The 22,698-nt window shown below is 43.5% G+C and overlaps 1 protein-coding gene across 3 annotated transcripts in view; it reads right to left on the reverse strand.

The window, feature by feature from the left end:
* srgap2 (SLIT-ROBO Rho GTPase activating protein 2) overlaps positions 1-22,698 on the reverse strand; it is a 133,898-nt gene that overhangs the window by 19,831 nt on the left and 91,369 nt on the right. For all 3 annotated transcript variants that reach the window (XM_072665355.1, XM_072665356.1, XM_072665357.1), the window contains 10 exons: positions 18,338-18,553; positions 15,787-15,915; positions 13,985-14,206; positions 11,727-11,828; positions 11,379-11,576; positions 7,986-8,070; positions 4,019-4,046; positions 3,582-3,612; positions 650-710; positions 55-132 (listed from right to left, as the gene is read on the reverse strand). In XM_072665355.1, the coding sequence (XP_072521456.1) occupies positions 55-132; positions 650-710; positions 3,582-3,612; positions 4,019-4,046; positions 7,986-8,070; positions 11,379-11,576; positions 11,727-11,828; positions 13,985-14,206; positions 15,787-15,915; positions 18,338-18,553 (1,150 nt within the window). The remainder of the gene's footprint in view (positions 1-54; positions 133-649; positions 711-3,581; positions 3,613-4,018; positions 4,047-7,985; positions 8,071-11,378; positions 11,577-11,726; positions 11,829-13,984; positions 14,207-15,786; positions 15,916-18,337; positions 18,554-22,698) is intronic.

The following is a 22,698-nucleotide window of genomic DNA, read 5'->3' on the forward strand; positions in this document are numbered from 1 at the left end:
GAAATCAAAAGGTCCAGAGGATATAGGGGACAGTATTAGATTAGATGGTCTTACCCCTCTCGAAGGCATTCTTAATGTCATTGACCTCCACTTGTGAGCCAGACACCCTGAAGATGCCCTCATGATGCAGGCCTGTAGACACATAGCACAGAGTTACTGGTCCATTCAAGCAGGAGACACCGAACGAGCCGCCACACCATCGTCGTCTTCATTTTGGCTTATTATTCAGTAACTACTTTATTCTTAAGTTACAGGACTGAGGAAATTTCTCTTGCTCAAGGGCCCGATAGTAGCAGCTTGGCGAGCCCGGGTACCGACCCGGAGCTCTAACCGCTGAGCCACCACTGCCCCTCACTGGACAGCGGGGAGATAAAGGAGTGAAGGATAATGACTGTGTATCAAAGCCAAACCACTCTACTCTGTACTGCTGCTATTACAAGTGTAAATTTATGGGTTACAATAAGAAACGGTTCTGCTAATAAAACAGAGAGTCGACCCACTGATTAATGAACCGACCAGAACATTTCATTCACTTGGACAGGGAGAGGCTCAGGAGCTGTAGGGTTTATGGGAAAATGTTGGACCATGATATAAAGAGGGAGAGCGAGCGAGAGAGAGAGAGAGAGAGAGAGAGAGAGAGAGATATTACCGTGTCGGCTGATGAAGCGAATACAGCTCTCCACCATCAGCGGGATGACTTGGCTGGACTCCTACCGCAGGGAAAGAAGAAGAAAAAAAGTGATGGAAAAATTAAGAAACACACACACACACACACACACAAAAACACAGGAGTGGTCAAGGCGAGGGGCGGGGGCCGAAATCCCAGGATGTTTAGATAAATCTTTATGAACAAGGCCCCCTGTTCGAGCGCTGGGGATTGTACGAGAAATAATATTTGCGAAGGGATGGAGACTCCAGACAGGAGGGGGAAATGAAGCCCAGTGCACTCTGAGCCATGGGGGAGAGAGGGGCTACGGAACACGGCGGTTGCTAGGAGACAGCTTCTTTCACCGCTTTCTTTTGTTTGTTTGGGAGAGGCGGAAATGGCTGAGCAAGGCGGAATTCGGGCCACGGCGGAGGAGCTGTATTCAGCTGGGTGGGGATCATGCCAATACACACACAAATATACACCAGGGCCGTCATGATTTATTGATTAAACTTCATTATTCAGTGAATAAACATCTATTCAAATGTACATTCCTGAACTGACAGTGATTAGCTGCCACTTGAACGATGCTAATGTAGAGAGTAGTGCAGGTCTCACTTACAGTAAGAAGTAGAGCTTGATGAAAACAGCTATCGATGCAATATAAAGCTTTATGCTTTATGTATATTTCTTAAAGGCTCTGATTACTCAATTAATTGGCATAATAATTGGTGATAAACACAATTATTAGTGTAATTTATCAGGATCAGATTCCTCACACTAAACTTATTTGCATATATAGGCTTAAAATGGTTCTTTTACAATCTTTAAAATGTTTGTTATTGATCAGTCAAGCCTAATTCCATTGTTTTGCCTTTTGTAAAAATATGACTTTTCGAATAATTGACAAAATAATCAGTAAACTAAAATATTACTAATATAATTGGTAGTAAAAGCCCTACAAAACAAGTATATGTGCAGATACAGGCTTTAATAGCTTCCTTTTAGAAGATCTGAAATGTTTTCTATTAGTCTAATTAAGACCATCTTTGTTATTAAAAACTCAATTATTATTCAATTACTCATCAAATGACTTGATTACTAATATAGCCAACAGCGACAGTCCTAATAAACAAATAAACGTGCAGATAAAACCTTAAAAGGCTTCCTGTAGGAATATTTTAAATTATTTGCTATTAGTCCATTTATAACCTTTGATTATTTAACTACATCCCAAAATAAATTGTGAGATACTCGATTACTAATTTAACCAACAGTTAATTAGCATTTAACTATTGTTAAATTACCCCATTAGTATCTTAGCCATAATATGGGCAGAAACAGACTAAAAATGCTTCTCTTTAAAACATTTGAAATGGTTTGCAATTAGTCTAATTAAGACCATTTGACCTTTTGATAAAACTCTGATTATTCAATTAACTGCCAAAATAATCAGTCACCCAATTATTAATATAATCAATACTGACAATCCCAACACACACACACACACACATATATATATATACATACATGTAGAAACTGGCTTAAAGACTTTTTATTAGAATCTTTAAATTTTCTGCCTTATCAAGACCTCCTTTATTACTTAACTCTAATCATTCAATTAATCACCACAATAATCTGTAAACTGTACGATTATTAATTTAATTAACAGTGACACTTTTATTAAACCAATAAATGTGCAGCTGTAAGGTTTAAAGTTATTAGTCAATAAAGTCATAAAAGTCTCATTTTAACTATCTGGCCTAACTCTATTTTCCTTGATTAATCACCACAACAATTAGTAAACTATTTGATTATTAATATAATGGACAGTGACACACATATAAATGTGCATAGGCATAATATATAGACTTAAATGATTTTTTAAATATTTAAAATGCTTTTTTTAGTCCAAATCTATTGTTTCGTGTTTTGTAAAAACTCTGGTAACCTAATTAATAATCAAAATAATCAGATGACTGAAGTATATGATAGTTACAGCCCTGACTTACAAACAGAGGTGCAGATAAAGACCTAAAATAGGCCGTTGCTCACTGGGGGTCTTGGATCCGTCATGTCTTCTTATGTTATTTCTTTTTTTCTGTCTTTTACTAATGACTAATGTAAAGCTGCTTTGTGACGACAGCAGTTGTAAAAAGCTATACAAATAAATTTGACTTGACTTGACTAAAAGGCTTCAGTCTAGAAATGGTTTGTTTACTGATCACTGCTTGGCCTTTTGTACCAAATACAGATTATTTGATTAACCACCAAAATTCTCCTCAACAGAACTCACTGTATTAAAACCACAGTCAATACCTGTGAATACATTAGTCGGTGCAACTCCATCAACCTGGAGCTACAGTGTAATGCTTGCATCTCCTCACTAGGGGGCAACAGGAACACTGCAGTGTGCAAAGTGAGGAGTCTGAATGGATGATTATATGGATTTTTTTGTTTACTCTTAGTCCATTGTGGGTTAGAATGCCTCCAATTGGGAGGCGGGATTTAGGTGGAAAAAGGGGGGGGGCATGCTAAATTTATCCTGCAGGCCCAGACGATGATTACAGGGAGTCGATGCCAGGAAAAAAAACAAGAGGTGGGTAAGGAGCTGGGCATGGGCACAGACAGCGCTTAACACCTCAGCTCCCTTCAAGATCACACTAGTGAATGGGTCTCTCGGGGGGTGTATTCATGGTAACAGGCCTTTGAAGCTACACACAGTGGTGTAGAGGAGCTGTAACTGTGTGTGTTTTACACAAAGGGTAATGCCAAGGGAAGGATTTCACACGGTGTGAGCTTCTAACAGCAGAGATGAAAAGAAAAGGACGATTGCATGTGAACCAGGTGGACGCGGTGGGACACGTGATTGGCGGAGGGGGTCATATAAACACACACACACACACGCATAGTCCCACAGGGAGATGGAAATTACCTGTTTCCGCACAGTCGAGTTCCTCCGTCCACTGATGTTCATGTGTTCATGAAGAGAGGGAGGGAGAGAGAGAGAGTGCTATCATTATGTGATGCCTATCATTTTCACCCCAAACTGCTCCTATTTTACTCCATGTGTAGCCCAGCAAGCACTCTCAGCCTGCAGCCATTAGATCACCATCAATTAGCCTTCAGAGGAGGGCCCTGTTTTATCAACCTACCCAGAGATGATGATAATAATAATAATAATAATCATAATAATAATACGAGGTTATGATCTAAAAAGTTGATGTTCCTTGGCCTTGTCCCATTTGCCTACTACCCTTTGCACTAGTCACCTACTTCCAGCCTCAATGAATAAATCAGTTGTTTTGAATAAATGATGATTACGTCTAGACGACATCTTCGCTAAACAGGCCCTGATTCCAAAGTACCCACCTGCCAAGGCAATAGTCAGTCTTCTGACCTGAAGGAGAGAGAGAGAGAGAGAAAGAGATAGGGTTAATTTATTGATTATTAATAATAATAACAATATTAAGGACTAGGAATTGCAAGAAAATGCAGTTGTTTAAGTTAGTCCCACTTCCAGGCCGTTGCTAGGCAGTTAATCTGTTGTCACTACGGTGAAACCATAGGTGGTTGCTACGGTGTGGCTTTGAAATCCTGGGGTGAAATTACTAGGGTGAAACCGTTTTTGCTAGGTGGTTGCCATGATGCTTTTAAGTGGTTACTAGGTGGTTGCTATGGTACCCCACGCAAGTTGTTCCCAGGCCTTACTAAGTGATGGCCAGGACTTAATTACTTTGTTCCCACACCTTACTAAGCGATGGTAATTGTGCACTGTGTTAGGTGGTTACTAGGTGGTTGCTATGGTACCCCAGGTAGATCCTAAGTTGTTCCCATGCCTTACTAAGCGATGGTAATTGTGCACTGTGTTGGGTGGTTACTTGGTGGTGTGCTACTGGGAATATCAGAGCTCTGTTGCCATAGAAACTGAAAGCCAACTTTATCCAGGTTTCTGGGACAACCAGCTAATTTGAAGCCCTGAGAGATCTACGCCATGAACACATGCAACAATCAGCTACACTATACGGACTAAAGTATTGGGACACCTGCTCATTTAGTGTGTCTGTCTCTACTGACCAGAGAAGAAGACAACTATCTGCTAGATTTTGCAGGAACATTGCCTTCATTTGATTGCATTCAGCGACGAGAGCTTTAGTGAGGTCAGGATGTTGGATGATGATCACCACCCCACCCTATCATCCTCAACTCCCCAACTCATCCCAAAAGTACTGGATGGAGCTCCACCATCCATCATTCCAGAAAATGCAGTTCTTCCACTGCTCCACAGCTCAAAGCTGGGGGGCTTTATACCCCTCTAGCCCACCCCTGCCAGTAGGGTTATCATGCTTATCTGCTCCAGAGAGTCCTATTCTGTACTTCTCTACAAGGACTAGAGACATCCTGTGTGTGTGTGTGTGTGTGTATTTGCACATCTATGTAAGCAATAGGTGTGACTTGATGTAGCTGAATGCAGGAGGATTTGCCCCATCTGTGCCCCCCCCCTCCATCTCTCTCCTGTGGGGGTCCTTTCTGTGGGATGTCCCATACCCACACAGCCCTCTGCAGAACACAGTCATTCCCTCCCACCTCTTCTACACACGTACACTGTACACAGCTGCACGAAGACACATGAAGGTACACGTACACCTCACTCTACCCCTCCTCCAGCCCCCCCACCCCACCCCCCAATACTGCAGTACATCTGCAAACCAAGCCACACACATGCATACACACATGCGTACACACACACACACACACACACACTCCAACCTTTTATATAGTGGGGAAACACTTCAATGCCGCCACGGTGAGCTGATTTGTTAATGAGAACGTGACTATTAACACACACACACACACACACACGCACACCAGAAATGCAGCAAACATCAAAGCAACGAGACCTAAACATGAGTCTGCCTCTCTCCTTTCATTCAAAGCTGCTCCTGCTGCTCCTCCCGCTGCTGCGGGATCTATCAGATCCACAGCGACCTGCAGGTCCATGCTATGGACATAAGCGTCCGCATAATGAGTGTCATTAACCACCTTCATTCATGCAGCCTTAAAGAACACACTGCGCAGAACCGTTAGACAGCACTGCTAGAGCTGGGCTAGTTTTCCATGTGCTCTATCCCTCGTTATCTCTTTCCGGTCTGCTGCTGACTCGGTCAGGCTGTAAGAATGAGAGTGGGAGGTGGGACAGAAAGACGGAAAGCACAGGACAGGAAATCCCCCTCACTTCGGCTCAATCACTCCTCTCTCTGTCTCTTTCACCTCGTTCTCCTTCTAGCTCTGCACAACACATCCTGTGTTAAGCGGTATTGCGACACAGGTTTCGCAAATGAGCCTTTAAGAAACCCCGGTGTTCCTCAGGGGGCATGCACTGGTGCTCTGGGTGTGATGGAAGGGTGGTGAAGCTCTACAAATGAGTTTTGGTACACCAGCAAGACAAAGCCGGATATCACGTGGCTCATCGAGTGATGGAGAGGGTTGAGCAGTGAGGACGTTCAGGAGTGTACACTGAGTATACTGGTAGGACTGTGCTGGGGAAGACAAATTCGACCACTACAGAAGGTGTGAGGACAGCAGTGAGGACCGCGTGGGGAGCGGGTTATTTTAATGTGTTTAGGAGGTGGGAGAAGGTCCAACAACAGCAACATATCAGTGAACACTCCGGCACACTTACACGTATATATACACCACACACACACACACACACACACTCTGGACCACATCCTATGATGAAACGATAGGACGGTGGTCTTGTGCAACGTCGATGGGACAGGAAGTTGAACTGAGAAGTGGGGGTATATTAAGAGCTTGAGGGCCAGGGCGTGGGCCTTCTTCCAAAATGTAATGATGCCATAACTCCATTCATATATATATATATATATCTCATCACTGTCAAACCAAAAACCTTGTATCTCCATTTTTGACATTTTTCAATTTCTCATATGTAAATGTAAATCATCAGTTGTTGTTTATATTGTATCAGAACTTCATGATAAATCGACCAATGGAAATGCTCCAAAATGCATTACATCAATGTCCACTGAACGTTTAGAAGGTTTTCTCCTCCTCTGGTACAGTTGCTATCAGATATAATACATTTTATATATAATGCATACACTTATATATATATATATATATATATATACACATACACACACACACACACACAAGCATCATCATCGCCATGCATGCATGCACAATAGTCATGAGATATTGGTCCAATATCATTTATTTTAAAGAACATTATATATATATATAAATATTAATACATGTTAGAAATTTCACATCTTGTGGCTTCTGGTGAAATCTGTTTAAAAAAATCATATAAAAAATATATTTTTATTAATTAATATATTAAGTGTCAAAAGATTTTATTATAATTTTTTAATAAATATTTTATTATTTATCATAAGTCATTGTGGAGCATTTCTATTGGTCCAATCATCACAACGTTTTAAAACAATATAAAGAACAACTGTCCGACTCTGGTTATGTTAGAGTGAAAAACAGCAAAAATGGAGATAAAAGGTATTTGCAGGACAGCGATGATTATATATATATAACTAAAGAGAAGGTAACCTCAATATTGATTGGTCAGCTGCCGATGATGTATGGGGCTCTTTTGTGGGCTGTCACTAATTTTACGCAGAAGTGATCAAATATACCTGAGAAAGCCATGTCTAAACTCACACACACACACACACACACACACACACACACACACACACACACACACACACACAGATAGTGCGTCCCCTGCCCTGTCTCCCATCTCTCTCTAAGCACTCTGTGTATGACGCCTGATCTTTGACCTCCATTACTCAGGCCTGCGGGGGGAGTGAGTGTCGTACTCCAGCAGCGGACTTCAACAGAGCCTCATTGTTCTTTATTCTCTTCCTGACTGATGAGATCGGTACCATTCTCTCACTTACCAGAGAAACACACACACACACACACACACACACACACACACACACACACACACACACACACACACACACACACGATGCACGGTGTGGACAAAATACCCCAGTGTACCCACTGTGACTCCCCAGTGTACCCCTGTGACTCCACTGCTGCATACTCTTTACTGAGGGCCCAACTGATACCCATAACAATTCCCAATGGTGCTTCACCAAGGGCCCCGCAATTTAGTTTCCACACAAGCTTAGCTTCATCCATGTCCCAGAAACCAGCGCTTGGTATTCAGGTAATGATGAGTGTTTTTAATGTTTTGCCATAGTGCTGCTGAGTGTAGAGCAACAGAGTAAACAGAGCTCACGACACACACACACACACACACTCACACAAATGTAGTTAATTCACTCACTCTCTCCCAGGGTCTTCTGGATCAGGTCGTGCTTGGCTTGCAGTTTGGTGATGAGATTCCTGCCCTCCAGGAACTCCTTCAATTTCTGAAACAGAGAAAAGCATCTGTCATCTGTTTGCCTTTCTGCCCGGCATTCTGACATTTCAGCCCCCTCTATCTCCACCCACATCTGGTAGTGGTCTTCATCTTTATCTTTTAGCCCCTTCTTCCACCAGTCTCTAATCTTCCCCTCCTTTCCATCTGCCTCGTAGCCTTTATTATCACAGGGGTCTCCCAGTGTCTCTGACTCTGGCTGGTGTAAACATCTGGCTGACGCTGAAAGCTGAGGGCATTGCGGGCCCTGACAGCTCATTCCTTTAAGGGACGGACAACAGCTCCGACAGGACAAAGAAAGGAGGGGGAAAAAAACGGGAATCAGGAATTGGGTGGGGTGGGGGGTGGGGGGTGTGAAAGTGTCAGACAGATGCTTACACTGGGACCCATCAGCATACCCACCACACCTTAACAGCAGTGCAGCAACGGGAAGGGCTGCGAGGGCATGCAGCCTTTCAATGTAGGAGGTGAAGTTGATGCCTTTTGTGGTTGTGTATGCTATCTGTCAGTTAGCCTGTTAGCTTGGGGATCCGGAGTTTTCCGGCACATTGGTGTATAAGCTTGTGGTTTTGCTTCACTGTCAGTCTGACTGTCATTACTGTAGTTGTTAAACTAATATTACTACGCCACATTTCATTTAGCTGGATTTGATGTAATTTGATTATTATTAAATATTTATTATAAAATAAAGCAGTTTTCAGTGTTTCTATAACTGCTGAATAAATCAGGCAAAACTTCACTGTGCAGCTCTTCAGTCTGCAATACTGTACCGTTATTATGCTGAATGATCTAAACTGATTGAAACATTAAATAAATAAATAAACATATTTAAATAAATGTAGATTTATTCCTTTAAGAATTATTTTTATTTTCTTTTTCCCTGAGTTTCCATGTTTGTGTGGTTTTGAGCATCAAAAACAGGCAGAATTGATTTATGTTTACATTAGGGTTTTTCGACCTACTGTAAAATTTACGGCTACATTCGTATTATCGCAAACCAGATTTTTTTGCGTTAATATGACAGATGTTTTCAGAGCTGTATGGACATGTCAAATCTGATATTCCTCCATACAACTTCCATATGTAGTCCTGGATTGGATGCACATCAATGTAAACATAAATGTAAACAGTCAGATCGGATTTCATGCGTCTTTTTGCCCGTAAGCATGTCGTCATCAGCCAGCACCGGCAGCATGGAAAAGCTCCACCGGAGGCGGCGCAAATGGATGTATCAGTGTGTGCATGCGTGCCGTTTCAGGGACAGTTTTGTTCGCAGTACAGACACATACAGCTCACTTACGTTTATGAGCGTGAACCGCCAAGCTAGCCACATCCGATCCGAAAAATCTAATCTCTAAATAGCAGCTTCACAGAAGATGGGGAAAAACCTTCCTGACTTTCAATGGAAGTCAATGTAAAAGTTTCTGCAGCATTTCTATTGGTCGTAATTCATTCATTCATCGTAATTCTAATAAGTTGTTAAATTATTGAAATAATTTTAATGTAAGTGAGCTCTGTCCTGATTGGTGGCTGCAGTACACGGTCTCATTCAGAAAGCAGCCTGGGGTGACACACTCCTTATAACTTCAGTGTGAATATGGGAGGGGGGAGGGGGGCACATACACTGCTTTTTGTGACACAAAAAAAATCATTTAAGAATATGAGCTTAGTTTCCATATATGGAGCGTATGAGCGTATGAATAAGTATTTTGAAATATTAACAGTGTGTATATACTACATCACCCTCGTTTATTAAACTAAATATGAAGAAAACCAAGCCATGAGCCCATTTAACACATTAACATAGTTCTTAACATAAATCTTAAATATTTAGAGAACTGCAACAGTTTATTACAGTATATATATATATATATATATATATGTTCATTCATATATTCATATATGTATGAAATGACATAAGGCCAATTTTCTGACTGTCATTATTTTTGCTATATGAAAAATGTATTGAATTATGAATTATGACCACTGTATCATATTGAATCAAAATATACATTGTCTTGTCATGAGTCTGAGATAACTAGGGAATATATAAGTGAAGGAAAGCAAGAAACAGAGAAAGCATTAGGAGGAGAAAGAGGACGATGAAATGGGAAGCAGAAGAGAAGGACGGGGAAAGCCCTGTTCCTCATCTAAGAAAAAAAATGACCAAAAACCCATCCGGCTAATCGATGAGCTCTTTTGCTCCTATTGATTCTCTACACTGCCACTGGCTCCACAGCTTGGGACATGAACAAGACCTGCTTGCCCCCGCAGCTGTAGCGGAAACCATCAATCCATTTCTGAAAATGGAAGATAATGACACACATTAAACACACTGTTTATGTCAACTCTGCCTGCAGCAATTACCTTTGACCAAAACGCTCCCGGTTTGCCCATCTACAAATCTATAAACATGAGGAACTCCACGTTATTCCCATTCTTATTTTTGGACGTTGTTCCTTTTGCAATTAACAAGCCAAAGAGCGAACGAGCTGCTCAGATTAGCTCCACAGTCGCCTACTAATTTAATTGCAGTCATTGACAACAAAGCCTTTCCTAATGTGATTGTGCTGGAGATAAAAATCTCGCCAGGACACGGCCCTTCTCTCAGCATGCACTCTCTTATCCCTCTCTCCATCTCTCTCTTTCCCCCTCTCTCTCTGGTGATCTTTCTTCCCACCTACAAGACTGCTCATCGTTCCCATTATTCTCACTCCCATTCATTCCTCCTTTTCCTTCTCAATCTATCTGCTGGCTTATTTATTTATTTTATATTAGTTTATAATATTTTGCTCAATTATTTCCCCCTTTTCTCCCATATTTGGTACCGTCAGCTCCCCCTAGCACTAGCATGGGACATGCTAGACATGGGAGTCCGGCCACCACCTCTTTTTAAACATCGCCCGGCAGCCGACACGCTCGGAGGAAAGCGCCGGGTCCCCACAGCACTCCACGGCACCAGCTTACAGACGCCTGTGCCGGCCAATGCTGCTTTAAGAGTGATAAGGGCAGAGAGCGCCAACTACCCACCCAGCCGGAGAAAGCACGGCCAATTGTGCTCTCCCAGACTCTGGCTGCTGATGGCAAAGCGGCATGTCTCGGGATTCGAACTCACGACCCCCCCAGGCCAAGGTGGCAGCACATTAGACCTGGTCATAGCTCTTTTTCCTATTGGCTAATTGGCTAAATCTCTATTTTAATGGATTTCTCTCTTCATTCAGTCTCAAAAATGATTAAAAAAATTATATTTATTTATTATAATATCAAAAATTCGATCTTTCTTCTTCTCTCGTTCCTCACCGTGAAGTAGAACTGCTCGGTCTCCTGCTGGTTGGCACGTCTCTTGGCCAGGCTGGGTTTGCTCATGAACGACTCGGACATGGTGGACTTGACCGACTCCATGGAATTGCTGTGGTGGAAGCAGTCCGTCACGTCGAAGTCCTCGATGGTCACCATGTCCTGGATGGTCTGCAGAGTGGCCTCCATGGTCTTCTTCACCTGAGAGAGAGAGCGAGAGTGATAAAGAGAGAGGAGGAGAGAGAGGGAGTGCAGTCAGGTAAATGAAACACTGTAAAACTGAAGGCAGGAGTGCGAGCTGGACAAATCTGACGTGGCATCGAGTGTCAGTGAGCCTGTGTACGTTCTCACCTCCTCATTCTCGATCGTGAGTGTGGACAGACGAGACTGGAGCTGCTGGCACCTCTGGAGAAGCTCGACCTGCAACGGCTGCTGAGCGCACATGTGGCCCATCTGGGAGAGAGATGGAGAGAGTGAGTGGTTAGAAAAGCATTGTAAGGTAGACAGGCCTGCTTTGTACTCTTAGACTAATTCAACCAGACTAATGACACTCTCTGGTCACTCCATCTACAGAAGCATGAACCCTTGGTGTGGTCATGGATGACCAGTTATCGCTCTCATTAACTCATGCTGCAATCAAACTCCTTTTTCAACATCCTGAAAAATCGACCCTTCCTCTCTAGAGAGTCGCCCAGGTGCTCAGATGTTCAGTCTCTCGTCACTTCAAGACTTGACCACTGCAGCTCTCTTCTGGCTGCACACCATCAGACCCCTGCAGCTGATCCAGAGGGCAGCGGCACGGTTCAGGTCTTCAACATTTCTAAGCTCAGCCATGTTCAGTTCCTTCTCTGCTGCGTTCTCTCTTCACTGGCTTCCTGTAGCTGCTGCCCAGGTCATCAGATTCAGACCCCTGACTCTGGTCTACAAAGCCAAGACTGGACCAGCCAGCCCCTCCGTACTTGATGGTGATGGTCAAAAGCCGATCTGCACCCAGAGACCTTCCAGCTTCAAGTACGGCTCGGCTCGACCCGACATCCTTTAAGATCCACGGAAGACGAGCGTCCAGACTTTTTACTGTCCTGCACCAAAGTGGTGGAACGAACTTCCCCTGGGTGTCCGAACAGCAGAGTCCAACACTCGCTGTCCTCAAACCCAGACTGAAGACCCTCCTCTTCTGAGAGTACTCAGGCGAAGAGAAGAGTACCATGGTCTCCATATTGACTTGTGTTTAGTAGAGTCTAAGATTAGAGGATCTTTTGGATCCAAGTGTATATAAACCAGCTAAGGGTATTTTTTCCCTACATGTGGCTTCTTGATTGATGACGATTACCTAATAAAGAGGCAAATAAGCGGCCAATCAGTGTACGTACCTAATCAATTGGTGTACATTCCATTTATATTCTGGGATAAACTGACAGCCCTATTTATTTCATATTCACCGGGAATTCTCCTGTCCCCATGTGACCCCACTGAATAGACTCACTTACTAACTCAGCTACGCCTGCAGGGAGAGAGCGTGACACTTACCAGCATCTAAATGCCCCCCTCAAATCTCCCTCTCACATGCACGCAGATGGGGAACATCTGGCCACAGCGGCCTTCCCTTTCCTCAGGGACTGGCCGAGTGCACACAGCAGGCTGGGACTGAGCAAACCAGCTGTGCTGCCCTTCACACTAACACACACGTCCGAGCACAGAGACCGTGCAAGGCCCCAGAACAGCAGACAGCTTTTTTAATTATTTTCAGCACCAATGAGGAATCTCTCCACAGACCCTCCTCTCTCTGTTCGGCCATCTGCCCGGCTCTGTCACTACTGTTGAGCTGCAGCGTCAGGAGACGGCATGACGGCAACTTGCTTCAATAACAATCCGCTGAGGCCCTGCGAGATGCGTTACAGGCCCGAGTTCTGGCAGGCCCACGGGTCTCCGCAACTGCGGCTGTGTCTGATGGAGAAACGCTTCATTCCTCTGGGTTTGAGAGCGGGCCAGGTCTGGCTGCGTTCAGACGTGCAATGAGAGACGGACCAGAAAGCCTAGACGGGCGGTGAGCAGAACCTGTATATACAGTATATACACTATTTGGACAAATGTATTGGGACACCTGCTTATTTATTGTTTATTTTTTTTCTGAAATCAAGGGTATTTTAAAAAAAAAGAGCTTATCCTGCTTTTCTCTACTGTCCAGGGAAGACGAAGGCTTCTGCTAGATTTTGGAGGAGCATTGCTGTGAGGATTTGACTGCATTTAGCAACAAGAGCAAGATCTTCCCCAACTCCCCAAGTGCTGGATGAGGCACCAACCATCATTCAAGAGAACATAGTTCTTCAACTGCTCCACAGGTCAATGCTGGGGGGGCTTAATACCCCTCTAGTCTCACCACTTTTACCAAACATAGCTTTTTATAGGCAGCTAAGTCCTTCTAGTTCTGTGAGATTCTTGAGCTGTCTTGCATGCACTGCTTTTCTGAGGTCTATCCAGAAGAGCACCATCACTGCTTAATCTTTCAGAAGGTTTTCAACCCTTGTGGCAGAAAGGATTAGTCGCAGCTCTAATAAACACAAAGCTATACCAGTCATCCGGTCATCTCGCATGACAAACCACTCACTGACCTGGTCCCCCATATGAGACTGGAAGTCAAAGCGCATGGGTGGGCAGAAGATGTTGTTGTAGGTCTCCATGAGCCTCTGTTTGTCAGCGTTGGCCTCCAGATTCTCTGCTGCGTTCTCAATGGTCTCCAGCCCGCCGTGCTTCGACGTCTCCACGTTGAACTCGGCTGAGAGGTAGGTCCGCAGCGCCCGGTTCAAGCTGGCATGATAACCGAGATCACAGCACTGAATGGAGGCAACAGAAAACACAGAAATTGGGTGAAGATTCGAGCGAATCTACAACTTCACCTGAAATAGAGAGGATTACATCTGGGCATGAGCTTGGAATCCAGTTAAACAGCTGCTTGAAATAACACTGGCATTCTAATAACATGCCATTCTCCCGTGTGACATATTTGGCAAGCCTGCAATTTATATTGCAGGTGATCTCTCGACTGGAACCGATGCATTATTTCCTTGACAGGAGGGTGTCCAATTAAAATACCCAGAAATGTGTACACAATCCCTTCAAAGAACAAAGAACCTGGCCTGCTTTGCCCCATTTCCTGATCCAGCAGACCCCATCCCACAGACAGGCCTCTCTGTTTACCCCTGCATGGTTCAATTGTTTCTAACCATGGCCTGATGGCTTAAAACTCCATGCTCTGGGAGCAGCCACAGACTCTGCTCTTCAGCTCTTCCAAATGCTCAGTGGAAGCCCCGCTAGAACCAGCCTGGTGCCAACTGGAGAAGATAAGAAGGGGTGCTGGCGGATCTCAGCCAGGGGGTTGCCACAGGTCTACCTGCAGGGCCAGAACTGATAACTGGATTTTTAGCTGACACTTTAAAGGAGCTCTGAGATCATATTATGAGCCCAAATGAATCACATTATGATGCACATCACATTGTTTAAAAAAACGCACCATAAAGTATTTATAGAACTTCTGAATGAATAAATCATGTAGCAGAGGTGGGGTGCTGAATTGGCCTCATCTTCACCACAAAAGGCACTATAGATTTTACATAGCGTACACAAACCAAGGCATCATCCACACGTATCATATATGTAAGTCCAGATTTGCAGCATTTTTAAAAACCTCTCCATCATGCCAGCCCTGTAGGGGGCGTCAGTGAGACAACGGACCTATTGCTTTAGATTACAACCACAGTGCGTGGTTGTAAACTTACAGAGAGTAGTGTGATATGCTGAGATAGAGGGAGTCACAGGAACTGGAAGAAGAGGAGAATTTCGCTTGAACAACAACGCAAAAAGATCGCTGAGTGTTGGAGGAAGTCCTATTGCTATCTAACACCTTCCGAAGATGAGGACCAGCGTCTGTGGTTAAAGGTGCTATATTTAAAACATCCACCCAAGCGTCTGTGCATCTGGTGTTACCATTTTGTGGAGGGAAAAACCATCACCAGAACATCCTTACCCAGAGAAAATGCCCAGCTATGAAGCTCAGGTGAAGCTCTTAGGCTCTCATCGTAGTTGATATTCTTCCCCTCGGGGCCTCATAGCCGAACTTCTCTACGAAATGGTAACAGAAGATGGATGCTCGGGTGGATGTTAAAATGTTAGCACCTTCAACTATATAATATTATATACAATAAATCTAAAAGGCCAAGTTTAGTTTACCTGAGTAGATGAATGAATTTTTATGCCTTTACGCCTTGAAAAGCCATTCCAGCTTCTAACCCTCAGCCAAAGTAAAGCATAGAGTGGTTGATGTAGATCTTACGGATGCTGTATTTCTTCAGGCTTTACTCTTGCTCTCTGCTAAAAGCATGGAAGGTTGAATCTGACGAAGCACAGGTGGACTTACGTCTATGAGGTCGGAGAGGTCGTGGATGTAGTACTTGAACACGCAGCAGTTGGTGGCCTCCAGGGCCAGCAGGTACTCGTTCCTCGCCTTGATGGCTTTCAGCTTGTTCTCAGTATATTTGGCTTGGCGCTGAAAAGGAGATGAACACAAAATTAAAGCCACTAAATCACTCCTGCCCGTAACCAGCAGCGTGGATCTGGTGTCTCCACAGTCGAGCCCTGACAGGTTCTGGCTGTAGGATGACAGAGAGACGTTCAAGCTGCTACCACAAACTCCACAAACCCTGCAGTCTGGAATTACGAACACACTAAACCATCTCCAGCATCCTCCAGCTCCTTTGTGGGGACATAAAGAGGGCCCTGAAGGAAAGTCTAGAGTACAATCACTCTCCTCCATGTCAATCTGTCTGTCAGAAGGTGGGAAACCATGGCCTAGCTTTGTCTTGATGACTTGGAAGACCATTCCACAGCTATAATTAAGCTCAGACAGCCTCCTCTCAGTGATCATTCATCCAGTGACCACCAAACGATCTCAAAGCCTGCATGATATCAGAACCTGAGAGAGAAGAATCTGAGAAGTGTCAGCAGTTCAAGCATCTACAGGTAGGAGGTGTCATTTCAGGATCTGCAAACCAGCTCTCAGATAAGCACTGAACCTCCAACCTACTAGAAGAATGCAGCTTCAGACCCAGGACCTGTTAGAGGACACTCTGCACCATCTGGCAATGACGGTATGCTCCGTACCCCTCACCACTTCATCCATCTCCCTCTCTCTTTTCTTCTCTCTCTCTCAATCATTCTCCTCTTCCCATTCAAACACCTTCCCCATCTGTTTAGCCTTCTGCCGCCCACACTAACCTTTCCTCCACATTCCCCACTTTCCTCACCTCAACTGACCACCAAACTCCAAACGCACACCCCCTCACCCCCTCCTCCTCCTTTCCCCCCCAGACTTTCAACCACCTCTTCTGCTTTCTCTACGTCCAGGCCTGTCTTCGTCCTCCTGGGTTTCCCAAGTTTGCAATTATAATTATTCTTTGTGAATATGATAAATATTTATGCACCAGCAGAAGTGCAGTCAAAAAGGGTTTCTATCCAGCATAAAATTTATGCATGCAAGATTTATATAACAAATATTTTAAATATTATAATAACATAATAAGTATTATATTTGGACCTATCTAGGAATTTAGCGCCATTTAAAAACATGAAAATATTACATTTGTAGAAATGCTGTAATAGTATTGCAATATTTTCTAATAATGTAACAACACCAAGAAATGTGTCCTTAACCTGATCAAAAAAAAATAAATGAATAATGCTAATAATGTTAACATAATCCAGGGTCTTGACCTCATAATACCAATCATTTAATACCTTAATACATTATTGGAACATTATTACATTTTCATGTTGAAAATACCCTGATCAGCCTGATCAGTACATCCCTAGTAATCCCTTATTACATTACTGGGTAATTATTCGATTTATTATCACATTATTGTTAAATGTTACATTTATTACATTATAATTTTACTATTACCTTTTTAAACTATTACATTAATACAGGTAATACTTTTCAAGTACCAAAAAACAAAACATTCCAGGACCAAAATTTTCCCAGAATTTGTTTACGGGAATGTTTAGCATGCATGGTCATATAAAATATGGGCAGTGACCAGTCATGTGAAAGATTATGCTACTAAGTTTGTATTTTATATTATTATAGAAAATGAAGCTCATAACTCAATTTTTTTCAGACTTTTGAGTATTTTTTCAGTGTTGTTATTTCTCATGCACTATTCAGTACATTTTAGCATGTTTATTTTCCAAAATAAACATCTAAGAGGTAAAAGATCTACCTGAAACGACCCATGTGAGCAGCATTAAGGACTTTTGCCAGACGTCATCCTTCTACAGTGATTTTGAACCAGCGCTTCTTAAGAGATTCCATATTTTTACTTTTACCATACTAAACAAAACACCAATTTGGCTTTACACCATCAGCAAAGGACTTTCCAAGTTTTCAGGACCTGTACTAACCCTGAATAAAGTGCTACAAGGTTCTATATAGAACAATCTGCAAAACGTTTTCCACCAATCTGAAGAACTCCAGAAGAACCCTTTCTTTAAAGCAGCTATATATATAAAATGCTACACAGTGTTGCTTTAATGGGTAAACAGTGCTTACATTGTTTATCATACATAGTTTTGCTAAAAAAAAAAAAAAAAAAAAAAAAAATATATATATATATATATATATATATATATATATATAGGCCATACAGTAAACCTACTGTATATTTAAAGCTATTTTACTACAATAAAAGGAAATGACTTTGTGATAATGTGTCAAAATGCATTTTTAAGAGTGTAACTTAGAGCTCTAAAGCTGTCCGTATCCCTAGCTTGCAGGAAAACCTACGTTTATATAGTTAAGCAGTAAACACAACACCACCAAGTCATTTTCCTTTTACTGTAGTAAAACAACTTAAATATACAGTACGTTTACTGTAAGGCCTCCGGCTGTAAGCCCACAGCCCTGTCCTCACCTTCTCCTTCATCTTCTCAATCTTCTTGACGGAGCTGCGGCGGACAGGCTTGTCGTCGAGCCTGACGCTGGTGAGCGAGTCAGGCGAGCGAGGGGTCTGCCGGTCCTCCTGCCGCGCGCTGCGCCCCATCTGCTTCTCCTCCTGCTTCTCCGCCTCCTTCAGCTTGCTCTCGGCGTTGATGCTGTCCGTGTTGTACATGTGGTACGTCTTCATCACCTGCCGGGAGAGTCGAGAGCAAGAGGAGAGGAGGTCAGCACTGGAAGAATCAGCTCCACAGCTCAATGCTGCGGGGCTTTCTACCCCTCTAGCCCCCGGCTTTCATTAGGCAGCATGGCGCCAGTAGGTCCATGATGTTTATCTGCTCCAGTGAGTCCTATTCCATTGGCAGTACATTTGTACAGGGACTAGCTGTATATACACAAGTGTGTGTGTGTGTGTGTGTGTGTGTGTGCGCGCATTTGTACATTTGTGCCACTTTAAGTAGCTGAATGCATTCATTAGAAGGGGTGTCCACAAACCTTTGGGCATGCAGTGTACTAAAGTCTGGTGTTGTGACAAGTGATTGGAGGAGTGAGGACTTTGATGTGAGGTGTAACATGACCACCGCTTATCAGATTAGCAACAAAATATGATATTTAATATGAACATTCATTTTCCCGCCTTCATCTCTTTTGTTGTAGCATCTGCTTCCACTCTGCACACGTGCTGCCTTTCCTGTAGCCTAATTACCCCCAGAATCTGTTCAGGTGGTCATACCCGAAGCAGCTGGCGGCCGAGAAATTGCAGGCAGCTCAGAAACCATGCGAGAGGAAACAGGAAGCATGCTCGAGCCAGTAGCCTTTCAGGCCCGACAGCACAAATTACTTGCAATGCCCGAGACCCTCGGAGAAGCCAGCTTGCCCCTGAATCATTAGTCCAAATTACTAAGATTTGCACTCGGGCATGCACCACAAAACACTCTGTGCGTCTGTTTGGCCCAAAAGTAAGGAGCGGCTCCTGCTTCCGAGTCTTCGGCAAAGCTCTCTGGGAGCGTTGCTGCTCCACTGAGCAGATCTAGCTAATCGCACACTGAGCAAGTGAGACAAGCTGTCTTATTCTCCCATCAGTTTGCATTAGAGGAAGAAACAAACATCTCTACCTGACCAGGAAAGACCTACACTCTTACGAAGAACGCTGAGCGATGCCATAGAAGAACCCTTTGAAGCACCTGAAAGAGAGGATACACGCCCTTTGATCTAATAGGCATCAATGGACCACAACCATACACTCTTCGAAAGGTTCTTCTTTATGAAGAACCATGTCTGTAATAGAGATGTCCAAATGTAAAGAACCTTTACATCATCTAATGGTTCTTCATGGAGAAGGACTTCAGTATGCTACTGTTGTGGGAGCTTCAAAGGGTTCTTCTTCATGAAGAACCATGTTTGTAATAAAGAGACGTGGTTTCACATACATGGTTCTTTATGGAGAAGAACCTTTATGTGCACCTACTACAGTTGTATCAAAGGACTGTGGTTCTAAGGGAATTTGCTTCAAAGGAATCTTTATGAAGAACCACCTCTGTAATAAAGACGTCTGTGTCTAAAGAACCTTCACATCATCTAATGGTTCTTTATGGAGAAGAACCTTTATGTGCACCTACTACAGTTGTATCAAAGGACTGTGGTTCTAAGGGAATTTGCTTCAAAGGAATCTTTATGAAGAACCATGTCTGTAACAGAGACGTCCAAATATAAAGAACCTTTAAATTGGTAATGGAGAAGAACCCTTTGAAAAAAGACTTCAGTATGCAACTGTAGTAGGAGCTTCAAAGGGTTCTTCTTCATGAAGAACCATGTTTGTAATAAAGAGACGTGGTTTCACATTCATGGTTCTTTATGGAGAAGAACCTTTATGTGCACCTACTACAGTTGCATCAAAGGACTGTGGTTCTAAGGGCATTTGCTTCAAAGGAATCTTTATGAAGAACCACCTCTGTAATAAAGACGTCTGTGTCTAAAGAACCTTCACATCATCTAATGGTTCTTTACGGAGAAGAACCCTTTGAAGCACCTGAGCCCTTAGATCTTAGATCTGTCAACGGACTAACCATACACTCTTCAAAGGGTTCTTTTCCATAAAGAACCATGTCTGTAAAAGAGATGTGTGAGTGTGAAGAACCTTAACATCAGTTGAAGGTTCTTCAGACACTTAATAAGGCTCACAATCGCACATCGCATTACCAACCACAAAGGTGGTTCCTCTACGGCATCTTTTGAAGAACCCTTTGAAGCACCTCTGCCTTTATCAGCAACGTTGCGACCACAGCAGCAGAAGACTGGAGCAATGCTACGCTACACCGACCAGTCCTACACCCTTCCTCAGCAAGGGAATCCGTGGCAGCTGCTAAGCAAAGGAGGATGTCGTTCAGAGGGAGGGGCTGGGGTCGGGGGTCGGTGGTGGTGGTGGGGCGTAAGCTTCATTGAAAACATGAATGGAGCGCCTCGGCTGCCTCCAACTCCCTCGAAAGGAATCTTCTCGAGTGACGCCACTCTTGTGCACACTCTCATGCGGCGTGCCAAAGAAATGACCCAATGGCCGGCCCCACTCCATCATTCTCAATGACCCCTGGTGTCCAGCATTTACTTTGGGTTTACATAAGTGTGTCGGCTTCCGTTACGGACACAATAAATAAAACGGGGCTTTGCTGTGTCATCGTTTAGTAGGAAGCATTGCGAAGGAAAATCTGGCAGCCCGTTCAGGGTGGGAACTCTCTGGCGCTCTCAGAAGACGGTCAGGACGAGCCATGCTGTCTTCTCTTGATTTTACGGGGAGGAGGAATGCCGAACATTGGGGGGGGTGGAGTCAGCGCGGCAGCAACGTTCATGCCCAAGGGATGATTCTCGGAAGCAGAAAAGCTTAAATAATCACTCAGTCCTCAGCTTTTCCACTGCTTTCCCTTTTCCCTCCTCTGCTTATGAAGCGCAGATGTTGCTAAAAACAATGCCAGGTCTATTTTCATCACACTCCACTGTTTGATTAGAGGACTTGCTTCCTTTTATGGGGACTTTAAATGGCCTGCAACCGTTTTTCTCGTCAGGAGGAATAAAGCCTGCGTATGTTAGGATTGTTACAATGCCACACTACATGTCCAAATGTTTGTGGACACCCCTTCTAAAGATTGCATTCAGCGTCTTTAAGCGGCACCCATTGCTGACACAGATACTAATGTACTGCTTATAGATTAGGACTCTCTAGTGCAGATAAACATGATAAACCTACTGGCACCATGCCACCTAAAGTAGAGGGGTATGAAGTCCCCCAGCATTGGAAGAACTGTGTTCTCTGGAATGATGACTGGTGCTCCACGATATCATTTTGGGCTGAGTTGGAGAGTCGGTGATCACTTCAGAAGAAACAATGAATGAGCAGGTGTCCCAATACTTTTGACCATGCATTTCCAATGCTTGATAATGAACAAAAAAAAAGAAAAAAGAAACTGCTGTTGGCGGACATATGGGATATACACAATATGGACAAAAGTATTGGGACACCTGCACATTCATTGTTTCTTATGAAATAAATCAAGAGTATTAAAATTAAAAAGAGCTGATCCTGCTTTTGTTAGAGTAGTTGTCTCTATTGTTCAGAGAAGAAGAAGGCTTTCTACTAGATTTTGAAGGAGGATTGTTGTGAGGATTTGATTGCACTCAGCAACAAGAGCATTACTGAGATCATGTGGGATGATCACCATCCTATCTCATCTCCAACTCCCTAACCCATATCAAAAGTTGGATAGATCACCACCATCATTCCAGAGAACACAGTTCTTCCACTGCTCCACAGCTCAATAATCAATAGACCTCCCTAGCCCACGTCTGGCATTAGGCAGCATGGTGTCAATAGATTGATGTTAATCTGCTCCAGAGAGTCCTATTCTATTGGCAGTACTTCTCTTGTGATCCAAAACAGAGAGCTTTTCCTTTTCCTTCCATCCATCACATATCTGCTTCATCCTGGTAAGGATAAAGGTCTAAAGAACCTTCATTTACCGTAAAGGCTCCTTACCAATTTAAGGTTCTACGCCCCCCTCACACACCTTCATTACAGACCTGGTTCTTCATGCATCCGAAAGTGCTTCTTCTTTGGCATCTTTCAAAAGTGTGTGTGAGTACACACGCATCCAAGCCTGTGATGGTGTCTCTCTTTGCGGGGGATCCAGTTCAGAGAGAGCCAAATTAGAGCCCTGAATCTAGAGCACCCCTCCCCAAACTATTCCCTACCCCCCACGGCTGCAAACAAAGCAGACACATGTTCGGCGTTAGAGAGGGAATTTCTAATGGCTCAGTGCAAACAAAGCTCCAGTATCATTGGGGATGATT

The sequence above is a fragment of the Salminus brasiliensis genome, chromosome 21 (assembly GCF_030463535.1).
Source record: "Salminus brasiliensis chromosome 21, fSalBra1.hap2, whole genome shotgun sequence".
Taxonomy (NCBI): domain Eukaryota; kingdom Metazoa; phylum Chordata; class Actinopteri; order Characiformes; family Bryconidae; genus Salminus; species Salminus brasiliensis.